Here is an 11,867-nt window from a genome sequence, read left to right on the forward strand (position 1 = left end):
TGCACAGGATCTTCAACGCCATCATGCCATGAACTAGGAGCCATAAACCACACACATGAAGCATACTCTAAGCTAGTGCAACCAGCTTCATGCAATGTACCTGCTGCCAAACCAATTGAATGTCATAACCAAGTTGCAAAAAAAAAAAAACATAAACCTGTGTCAAATTTAAACCAAACAAGGTTGCAACCATAAGACAGTGCCATAAAATCAACCTGCATTGAGCCAGATGCAAACCACTTACAACACACCAAGCACGTAGCAAATCTTGCATCATGGCCCTACTCAAACATTGCAGCTAACACCCTACAAAAATCTTGCCAAGTCTGCAGTGCCTGCAGCAGACCATAACCACATGACAAGGCCATACCATTTCCAAGCCATTTGTGTTCAAAACCTACAAAGCCAATCATTCACATGTTCAAGAAAAACAGTACACAATGTAATAGGTCCTCAACTCCATTTACTCTGTGGTTTTCTGAATCTTTCAGCATGGTCTGTTGTAGTTTCTCCAATTATCGTGCTTATCATTTGGGGATCCTGGTTGGTTGTAATACTGGATCGACACCTGATTGGTTTGGCTGTAATTATGGCTGGAACGGCTCTCTTATTGGCATTTTATTCAATTATGCTGTGGTGGAGAACCCAGTGGCAAAGTTCAAGCGCTGTTGCAATCCTGCTTCTTCTGGCTGTTGCTCTCCTTTGTGCATATGAGCTTTGTGCAGTATATGTTACAACGGGATCACGGGCATCTGACCGATATTCTCCTTCTGGTTTCTTTTTTGGAGTTTCAGCAGTTGCTTTAGCAATCAACTTGCTATTTATTTGCAGAATGGTATTTAATGGAAATGGCCTAGATGTGGATGAATATGTGCGAAAGGCTTACAAATTTGCTTATTCTGAGGGTGTTGAGGTGGGCCCTGTGGCATGTTTACCCGAACCACCAGACCCAAATGAACTAGATCCTCGGCAATCTAGAAGGGCTTCCCATCTTGTTCTTCTCTATCTTGGCTCACTATCTGTTCTGTTAGTTGGCTCCATCTTGTATGGTCTGACGGCAAAGGAGGAAATTGGCTGGGTGCAATCACATCTGTTGCTGTTATTATTCTTGACTGGAATATGGGAGCTTGCCTGTATGGTTTTCAACTTCTTAATAGTCGTGTTGCCGTATTGTTCATTGCTGGAACATCACGAGTGTTTCTTATTTGCTTTGGAGTGCAATACTGGTATTTGGGGGCACTGTATCAGTTATGCTGTTATGGCTTCTGTACTTTTAGGAGCTGCTGTTTCTCGTCATTTATCGGTTACAAATCCATTAGCTGCAAGGAGAGATGCCTTACAAAGCACCTCAAGTTCATTCCTCTTGTTGTAGAAACTATAACCAAGCCTGCAAAACCAGTTGGCAGCATTGTTATGAATCCCAAATGAAGGCAGGCCATGAGGAAAGATATAGATGGTACTTATCCAAGCCAGGGAAAAATTTGCTTGCAGCAATCCATCAACAGAATCAGCCTGCACAACTGAGTCCAACATGTATAAATCCTGCAGAAAAGAAAAGCTCACTTTCCGCGTAAATGCTAAAACAAAGTTAAAAAAAAGTTACTCACAGAATAAGCACTTTTTAGAGAGAGAGATGCAAAGAGTGTTTTGCAACTGTGTTTGTGGCAATTGAAGAAGAAGAAGAAGGGTTCACTTGCCATAGCTTCTTCATCATGACAACTCACTCTCTACTCTTCTATGCTCTCATTCTACTTGCTTCCACTTTCTCTCTCCATTTTCAAGCTCACGCTGCTCCCGCCGGTCCATTGTTTAAGCATTTGCTTCACTTATCAAATGGACAAGGTCTGCCACCAAGATGCCACAATCAGATGGGAATGTTCTTCAATTTGAGAATGGTTATGTAGTTGAGACTGTTGTGGAAGGAAATGAAATTGGGGTTATCCCTTATCGGGTCCGCGTCTTTGCAGAGGACGGTGAACTCTTTGCTGTTGATGAAACTAATAGCAACATTGTTCGAATTACCCCACCATTATCTCAGTATAGTAGAGGAAGATTGGTAGCTGGGTCGTTTCAGGGCTACACTGATCATGTTGATGTAAAACCTAGTGATGCTCGGTTTAATCATCCCAAAGGCATTACTATGGATGATAAAGGGAATGTTTATGTTGCTAATACTCAGAATCTTGCAATTAGAAAGATTGGAGATGCTGGTGTTACAACCACCGCTGGAGGAAAGTCAAACGTAGCTGGCTACAGGGACGGGCCTAGTGAGGATGCTAAGTTCTTGAATGATTTTGATGTGGTATATGTTCGGCCAACCTGTTCCTTGTTGGTCATTGATAGAGGAAATGCTGCTCTTCGACAAATTATTCTTGACCAGGACGACTGTGATTACCAATCTAGTTCAATTTCCAGCACAGATATCCTTACGGTTGTTGGTGCTGTTTTGGTTGGATACGCGACATGCATTCATCCAACATGACAACAAGCAGGAAGCAAACACCAATGTGAGTCACCATCTGCAGGAATATCAACTTGCAACAAACCAGGAAATTTCCAAAGTCTCTGACCTGCAAATCCAAGAGCCAGCAGTACCGTGCCGTCAGTGTGAACAAGAGTCCATGTGCGCCAGGGAAATGCCATTGAATACATGGTTCGTTTCTGTTGTCGCCACCTGCTATAAGTCTAGTATCTGCTGCAAGCCAAATCCAAACGTGTATAACATAAACCCAAAACTGCAACCTGCAAAAACCGCAGAAGCTCCACATTAATACAAACAGCAAGCCGAGGAGATACTTTTACTGATGGGTTGTTTAAATACACAATGACTTCTATGATGTACCTAAACCTGCGATGTCTTTAGCTGTACAACCTGTCTCAAAAGATTCTGGAGAGCAATTTCCGAAAGCTTTGAACTACTTCCGAAGAGAGGACCCTACATTCCGTGTTGGCTTGGACCCAGAGAATGGGCAGACAATCATTTCTGGAATGGGAGAACCACACTTAGATATCTATGATGAACGCAGTGTGAGGGAATACAAGGTTGATGCAAATGGAAAGCCCCGTGTAAAATTCAGAGAAACTGTTACTCAACATGCTGATTTGGATTATTTACATAAGAAGCAATCTGGAGGGCGAGGACAATATGGACGTGTGATTGGGTATGTTGAACCACTTCTTACTGAGTCGGGAACTAAGCTTGAATTTGAAAGCATGCGTGTTGGCCAAGCTGTTCCATCAAATTTTGTCCTTGCAATTGAGAAAGCTGCCAACTCATGTGCATTAATTGGACATCCAGTTGAAAATCTCCGAGTTGTCTTGACAGATGGTGCTGCTCATGTTGTTGATTCCAGTAAATTTGCCTTTAAAATGGCTTCTGCCTATGCTTTTAGACAGTGTTACATAGCTTCCAGACCGGTTATATTAGAACCTGTTATCAAACCAGGACAGGTGTTATTCCAAAGACTGACCCAATGCTAATTGACTGACCACAACCTAGTAACATACCTGGGGGAATACTGCTGTGTAAAACCAGACCAAAGTTGAACTTAGGCGAGTGGAAATGCATGGATAAGGTTTGCTGCAGAATTGAGCAACATTAAACCTACAACAAAACCATCTGCCACAATTTCATTCATCATTCTTCAACCACTAACTTTAGCCATAACAATTCAAAGAAAACCAAAGCACAAGCACACTTACCATTTCAGCAGATTACTTTTGATCTGATAACCTCATCTCCTAATTCCAATTTATCATGTCACCTACTGCAGCCAGTCTATGCATTAAAACCATCACTCTTCAAAATATCCATTATCCCAAGTCAAACCAAGCTCACCATTTTTACTGTGGTAAAAAGGCACACATTAATCAGTCAATTTGCAAAACCTACAGTGCAAAACCATTAACCAACAGTCAGAGGGCAAAGTCCAAAAACATCCCAAATTGGTATGAGGTCAAAGCAGAGAGGAAAGTTTGTGAAGGGTACCTTTTCTTGAATCTAACATGGATAGGGCAATGCAATTTCTGAGCATCCAAAGTGCTTTGCAGAGTTACTTTTGAACACAAGGGCACCAATTTGTAACCCTACTTCACAGAAGTATAAAGAGCAAGGTAGAATCAGTAAAAGAGGACAACAAAAAACCCTAGAGCACAACAAAACCCTGGAGGCGGAATTGAATCAAAAACCCTAAAGATAACTTTTTCAATACAAGATTGCAAAAAGGCAGAAGCGAGAGAAACCCTAGGATCGGATTCGACGGCGAAGGAAGTTACCTGAAGAGAGCGCACCAGTTCTTCGCACCACTATCATAACCGCGCCGAGCTTCGTTTGAGGAGGTAATCATCACATTTCTCTCGACATCCTCATAACATGTGACCTTTTGTTTGCATCTTTTGATTTTGCTCTAGGAAAGGTTCAGCGTTTTTCTTAGTCGTTGTTGTCGTTGCGTTTCGGTTTCGTTGTGAAGGAGATGATAGGATGAGACGAATGTTGGTCATTTTAGTTTAGGTTAGGGGTATTGGTTTTCTCTTTGAGTTTGTCTCTGTTTCGAGTGTGGAGGGAGATGAATGTCTCCAGTGAGAGGAGCGATGCGAGAGAGAGGGAGGAAGACGAACCTCTGTGTTTCCATTTTCTTTTTTTTTCTTTTTTCTTTTTTTTAATTTTTCTTTTATTATTTAATTTATTTCATTTTTAACACAAAAATCAAAAAAAGTATATGCTTTTATTTTCTTTTATTATTATTATTTACCTTTTATTTATTTAGTTTATTTTGTTTTTAACAGAGATAATAAAAAACCCATAAAAATGTTTATTTTGTTTTTTTTATTTTAAATCTTTTTTAGCCCGGTTCATATATTTAGCATAGTATATCAGTAGCAAATATTGTTGAGTGGTCTAGTGGAAAGAAGCTAGTTTCATAGTATTAAATGGAGAGGGTTCGATACTCATGTGTGGAACTTTTTTTTGCTTTTTATTTGATTTTATCTTCCTTTAGCATTTTTTATTCTTTTAGTATGTTGATTAATATCTTTTTATGTTTATTACACTCATATGTTCATTTTGTTGATAATGTATAGTTGTTGTATTTTAGTTTAGTTCAAAATCTTTTTTCAAACTATAAAAATCACACTTTTCTCGATTTAATATCGAGCCCATTTTTACACCCTTGTAAGTCGATTGCTTTTTAAGCATCGCCATCAACCTCACATAGCTTACTCTTGGGCTTTCTTACAATGAGACATGTCCCTTGCACTTACACTCATACATTGTTTAATGCTTCATTATTTCATTCTTCGATCGTTTGATTCGATTATATACTTGTTTATATCTTAATTGTTTGATTAACTGTAGCCTACTTGTATGGTGTATGAGGCATGTATTTATATTGTTTGATTGCCATGACAACCCCCATTCATAACAAATGTGTCCCTCTCCCATGAAATGTATAATATTCTTTCATTCTTTATTCATCTGTTAATACAAGAAATAAAATGAACACCCGATAACCATTTCAAAACAAGACCAAAACCTCGATCCAACGTCGAGTAATCATTTTTCAAAACCTAACAGAACCAGCACGTATTCATCCACCCTTTTGTAAGTCGATTGCTTTATGCATCGCCATCAACCTTGTAAGTCGATTGCTTCATGCATCGCCATCTACCTTCATCCCTAACACTTCTCCTTGCTCCATTCGTCGATTCTTGTTCCGATTAGGTAGCACCCATTAGATAGAACCCTTTGCATGATAACATAGGTAGGATTCCCATATCCTTTTACATGATAACATAGGTAGGTTTCCCATATCCTTTTGTATGATAACATAGGTAGAATTCCCATATTCTTTGCATGCTAACATTAGGTAGATATTCCCATTTGTAAATCCTAACACTTAAGTACATATTGCATGACAACTTTAGGGCAGAGCTTCCCCCACTTCTAGACCTTTCCTAGCGTCTCCGATCTTGTGGCATGTAGTCCGTTCTATTGCAAAGAGGTAACTGCCTAAGACTCGATTCAGCGAGCTGCGACACCTACTGCTAGGATGTGAACACATTGCCCACTCTCTTTTGACACAACTGGTGTCTTCCTTTCTAAGTCCATATTCAGATGGCAACCCCTATGTAGGGGAACTACATCGCCCTGATCCTTGTTCCAGACGAGGTATGTAGGCAGGTGGTCGTGCGAGACCACTCCGGGCACCTTTCTTTTTTTCTTTTTGTGTGTGCTTGACAGTTATAGGCTCGAGTTCCCGACTCCCTATTAACTTGTTTGGTTGTTGTGTGCTTGGAAGCTGATGTAAGTCCATCAAGTGGCATTCGGGTTCCAGTGTGAGTTTGTTTGGTTCGGATGCTGATGTAAGTCCAGTGATTGGCATTCGGGCTCCACGTTTGCCTTTGTGTTTGTTTGGTTCGGATGCTGATGTAAGTCCAGTGATTGGCAGTCGGGCTCCACGTTTGCCCCTTTTGTGTGTGTTTGGTTCGGATGCTGATGTAAGTCCAGTGATTGGCAGTCGGGCTCCACGTTTGCCCCTTTTGTGTGTGTTTGGTTCGGATGCTGATGTAAGTCCAGTGATTGGCAGTCAGGCTCCACGTTTGCCTTTGCCAGTGTTTGTTTGTGTGCGTGTTAGCCGAACTACGGCAACTCTGATTCTCATGTTCAGATGAGATACGTAGGCACAAGATGCGATGTCTTGCCGAGTTTGACTAACAACTAACAACTAATCCTTGTTTGCTTTCGCCCTCGTTGCGATCCTTTCTCTCGCCCTCGTTGCGATCGAGACCTTCCCTTTCTCTTGCCCTAGTTGCAATCGAGACTTTTGTTCCCGTAGTTAGCTGAACTACGTTTTGCTCTGATTCTCATTCCCGATGAGATACGTAGGCATAAGACGCGACGTCTTAGCGAGCACACATCCCCCCAACCCATAGGTACCCGAGCTACGAAGACTCTGATTCTCATATTCAGATGAGATACGTATGCAGTGGATGCGACATCCGCGCGAGTCATTTTCTTTTAACCCTTTCTTCTAGTAAATAGTACATTAGATAAACATACACCCTTTAGACAAGAAACAAACAAGAGTGGATCCCGTAGAGTACTACGGATGCGTAGGGGTGCTAATACCTTCCCTTCGCATAATCGACTCCCGAACCCAAGATTTGGTTGCGAGACCTTGTCTTTTCCTTTCCTTTCTCCTGGTTTACTTCGAGCGTTCCCTTTCCCTCCTTTGGGATAAATAACGCACGGTGGCGACTCTTCTGTCATTTCTTTCTCGCCGGTTGTTTTTTCGCACTTCCGTATTTTTCGGGTTGCGACAAGGTGGATGAAGGATTGATGAGTGTATTGGTGCAGTTTTACGATCCCTTGTACCGTTGCTTCACGTTTCCGGATTTCCAGCTTTTGCCTACCCTTGAGGAGTATGCTTACCTTGTAGGTATACCTATTCTAGACCAATTGCCATTCAGTGGCTTGGAAAGTATTCCTACTTCTCAAGAGTTAGCAGACATGTTACACATAGATGAATCTCTGGTTGGTGCTCATATGACTACCAAAGGTGGAATTCAAGGTCTCCCTTATGAGTTCCTCATTGCTCAAGCTACTATATATGGGAAGGCCATGAGTGAGGATGCCTTTGAAGCCATATTTATACTTTTCATCTATGGATTGGTATTGTTCCCCAACATCGAGAAATTTGTGGATGTGAATGCTATTAGGATCTTCTCTACTCTTAATCCCGTTCCGACTCTGTTGGGCGATACCTACTTCTCTTTGCATATGAGGAATGCAAAGGGTGGTGGCGCCATTGTGTGTTGTTTGCCTCTATTGTATAAGTGGTTTATTTCTCACTTACCTCAGACGGTCGCTTTCAAGGAGAACATGGAATGTCTACGGTGGTCCACGAGACTTATGTCTCTCAACATCGAGAAATTTGTGGATGTGAATGCTATTAGGATCTTCTCTACTCTTAATCCCGTTCCGACTCTGTTGGGCGATACCTACTTCTCTTTGCATATGAGGAATGCAAAGGGTGGTGGCGCCATTGTGTGTTGTTTGCCTCTATTGTATAAGTGGTTTATTTCTCACTTACCTCAGACGGTCGCTTTCAAGGAGAACATGGAATGTCTACGGTGGTCCACGAGACTTATGTCTCTCACTAATGATGATATCTCTTGGTATAACCGTGTGTATGATGGTGTGTAGATTATTGACTCTTGTGGCGAATTCTCCAATGTACCTCTTCTTGGTACATATGGTGGGATTAACTACAATCATGTTTTGGCACGTCGGCAGCTTGGGTTCCCCCTAAAGGATAAACCCAATAACATTCTGTTAGAGGGTGTATTCTTTCAGGATGGTAAAGATCCCCAAGGCTTGAAAGCTAGGATGGTCCGCGCTTGGCGCAAGATTCATAGGAAAGGAAGGAAAGAGTTGGGTCCTAAGAATTGCATCGCTTTGGAGCCTTACACTGTTTGGGTTAGGAAGAGGGCGTCTGAGTATCTCATGCCTTACGAGTATCCGAGACCTACACCTATGATTATGGTTTTGCCTTCAACCCTCCCTAATCAAGGAGTAGAGGAGTTGAGAGACGAAGACCGTTCACGTGCCTGGATCCGTGAACGTGAAGAGTTGCTTCAGCAGATTAAGGAGAAGGATGCGTTGATTGAGTTTCTTGAGCATCAGGTTATTGATGACCCTGATGATGTATGAACTTCTCTACTTCCTCTGTCTTCTAAGTTCTGGAAGAGGAGGTATGATCGACTCGCCAAAGAGAAGGCCGATATGGAGGCAGCCTACGAGAGGAAGGTGAAGAGGCTTCGCGCATCTTATCTTCCTGTGTCCCGAGCTTTGGATGATTGTTTCTAGGGATCCATATGATGATTATTTTCCTTTTCTCTTGTATATGATTAACAACGCTGCACTTCTTTTCCTTGATATTATTTGATTAGATATTTCCATATGTGATAAAATGCTTAATATTTCCAGAATTTGCAAATAAAACTCTAAAGTTCCTTTGAAATAAAAAACAAATCATATGCACAAGCATTGCATGCATCATATGCATAAGCAGGTTTTGTTTCCGGTCCATTGCCCTGTGGTCTAACTTTGTGTCCTTCATTTATTTTGAAGACAAGCTGACTCACCGGTACTACACTAGAGCCAACATTTCAAGACTGATGGATCACTTAGAGCAAGAGAACCTTGGGCCTCCCATGAGGCAGAGTGGAGTAGTTGTGAAGGCTTTCGATGGGTCTCGCAAAACTGTGATTGGGGAAGTTGATCTCCCAATCAAGATCGGACCAAGTGATTTTCAGATTACCTTCCAGGTTATGGACATTCACCCATCGTATAGTTGTCTCTTAGGCAGACCATGGATTCACGAGGCAGGCGCTGTGACATCCACCCTACACCAGAAATTGAAATTCGTGAAAAATAAGAAGCTGGTGGTGGTAGGGGGAGAAAGGGCTCTCCTGGTTAGCCATTTGTCTTCCTTCTCTTATATAGATACTGAGGTTGAAATTGGAACTCCTTTCCAAGCTTTATCTATAGCTGAGCCTATTGAGAAGAGAACTCCTTCATTTGCTTCCTACAAAGATGCAAAGTTGGCCATTGAGCGTGGTGCAACCACTGGTTTAGGAAAAATGATTGAGTTAGAAGACAACGAGCCCCGGGCTAGCATAGGTTTTTCTTCTGGTACTTTCAACAAGCAAGGTTTATTCAAGAGTGGAGGTTTCATCCACACTGGTCTAGATGAGGAGGCTGCTGCCGTCTTAGAAGAAGATACAAAGGATTCTGGCAATTTCATCATCCCTGGAGGGGTTTGCAACAATTGGGTTGCTGTGGATATTCCAACAGTTGTCCATAAGTCAACGTAATGATCACGTTGTTTGAAAACCCCTCTCCCATGCCAAAAGTAGGAGTGATGACATTGTTGGCGCATAAACACAATGATATTTTCATTCAATAAATTCATGTTAAATGTTTGTTTTTCCATTTATTTTCCCTTTTCGCTTTTTGCATGAAATTGGTGATCACATAAAACCCTAAATAAGAATAAAATCAATCTTTTCATCTGCATAATGATTTACCTTGTTTGAATTTTAAAGCTTTGCATATACAAAATCATTATGCAGGTTGATTTCTAGACCCATTGAACATAATGACCCAACACCATCTCCCAATTTTGAATTCCCTGTATTTGAGGTAGAGGAAGATGATGTTGAAGAGATTCCTGATGAGATCATCTGGCTACTTGAGCATGAAGAGAAGATCATTCAGCCGCATCTTGAGAATCTGGAAATAGTCAACTTGGGGTCTGAAGATTGTGTGTGTGAGGTAAAGATTGGGGCACTCCTGGAAGAATCTGTTAAGAAGGGGTTGATTGAATTGCTACGAGAATATGTTGACGTCTTTGCCTGGTCATATGAAGACATGCCTGGTCTAGATACTGATATTGTGCAACATTTCCTACCTCTAAAGCCTGAGTACATGCCTGTAAAGCAGAAGCTCAGAAGAACTCATCCTGATATGGCAGTGAAGATCAAAGAAGAAGTTCAGAAGCAAATTGATGCGGGGTTCCTGGTGACTTCTACATATCCTCAATGGGTGGCCAATATTGTGCTCGTGCCTAAGAAAGATGGAAAAGTCCGGATGTGTGTGGACTATAGAGACTTGAATAAATCTAGTCCGAAAGATGATTTCCCTCTACCACACATTGATATGTTGGTAGACAATACAGCTAAATTCAATGTCTTCTCGTTTATGGACAGATTTTCCGGATATAATCAGATTAAGATGGCACCCGAGGATATGGAAAAGACAACATTCATCACACCTTGAGGAACATTCTGTTATCGAGTGATGCCCTTCGGTTTGAAGAACGCCGGAGCCACGTATCAACGAGCTATGACCACCTTGTTTCATGATATGATGCACAAGGAGATTGAGGTATATGTTGACGATATGATTGCTAAGTCAAGAACGGAAGTTGAACATGTAGAGCACCTGTTGAAGCTTTTTCAGCGTTTGAGGAAATATAAGCTTCGTCTGAATCCCAACAAGTGTACATTTGGAGTCCGTTCTGGCAAGTTATTGGGCTTTATCGTTAGTGAAAGAGGTATTGAGGTTGATCCTGCAAAGGTCAAAGCAATACAAGAGATGCCTGCGCCCAAAACTGAGAAGCAAGTTCGAGGTTTTCTTGGCCGCTTGAATTATATCTCCAGATTCATATCCCACATGACTGCCACATGTACGCCTATATTCAAGCTCCTCCGGAAAGATCAGTCCCATGATTGGACCGAGGATTGCCATAAAGCTTTCGACAGTATTAAAGAATATCTGTTTGAGCCTCTGATTCTATCTCCACCTGTAGAGGGAAGACCTTTGATCATGTATCTGACTGTTCTTGAAGACTCGATGGGTCGTGTCCTTGGTCAGCAAGACGAATCAGAGAAGAAGGAGTATGCTATTTACTACCTGAGTAAGAAGTTCACTGATTGTGAGTCTCGATACTCAATGCTTGAAAAGACATGCTGTGCTTTGGCTTGGGCTGCTAAGCGCTTACGCCAGTATATGATAAATCATACGACTTGGTTGATATCTAGAATGGATCCAATCAAGTACATCTTCGAGAAGCCTACTTTAACAGGGAGAATTGCCCGTTGGCAGATGTTGTTATCTGAGTATGATATTGAGTATCGAGCTCAGAAGGCTATTAAAGGTAGTATCTTGGCTGACCATTTGGCACATCAGCCTATTGAAGATTATCAGTCAGTTCAGTATGACTTCCCGGATGAGGAGATTCTGTATTTGAAGATGAAAGATTGTGATGAGCCTACACTCGACGAAGGGCCAGAGTCTGGTTCCA

At 41.7% G+C, this 11,867-nt stretch overlaps 2 protein-coding genes and 1 long non-coding RNA gene across 3 annotated transcripts; 2 read left to right on the plus strand and 1 right to left on the minus strand.

Moving 5' to 3' along the window:
* The first annotated feature begins 455 nt into the window (after positions 1–455).
* On the plus strand, positions 456–1,372 carry LOC127131539 (calpain-type cysteine protease DEK1-like). The gene has a single exon (XM_051060456.1). It carries the CDS (start codon positions 590–592, stop codon positions 1,370–1,372), a length of 783 nt encoding a protein of 260 aa, XP_050916413.1. The 5' UTR covers positions 456–589.
* Positions 1,373–1,855: 483 nt separating this feature from the next.
* On the plus strand, positions 1,856–2,482 carry LOC127131540 (uncharacterized). The gene has a single exon (XM_051060457.1). It carries the CDS (start codon positions 1,856–1,858, stop codon positions 2,480–2,482), a length of 627 nt encoding a protein of 208 aa, XP_050916414.1.
* Positions 2,483–3,674: 1,192 nt separating this feature from the next.
* On the minus strand, positions 3,675–4,654 carry LOC127128029 (uncharacterized). The gene is made up of 3 exons (XR_007805627.1): positions 4,276–4,654; positions 3,989–4,086; positions 3,675–3,888 (listed from the first exon to the last, which is right to left on the minus strand). It is a non-coding gene; the product is annotated as an uncharacterized LOC127128029 (long non-coding RNA).
* Positions 4,655–11,867: the final 7,213 nt, after the last annotated feature.

Source organism: Lathyrus oleraceus, chromosome 3, assembly GCF_024323335.1.
Source record: "Lathyrus oleraceus cultivar Zhongwan6 chromosome 3, CAAS_Psat_ZW6_1.0, whole genome shotgun sequence".
In the NCBI taxonomy this organism is placed as follows: domain Eukaryota; kingdom Viridiplantae; phylum Streptophyta; class Magnoliopsida; order Fabales; family Fabaceae; genus Lathyrus; species Lathyrus oleraceus.

Excerpts from the sequence above, each read along its gene's own strand:
- LOC127131539 (XM_051060456.1), top strand. The coding sequence starts at position 590 with ATGGCTGGAACGGCTCTCTTATTGGCATTTTATTCAATTATGCTGTGG.
- LOC127131540 (XM_051060457.1), top strand. The coding sequence starts at position 1,856 with ATGCCACAATCAGATGGGAATGTTCTTCAATTTGAGAATGGTTATGTA.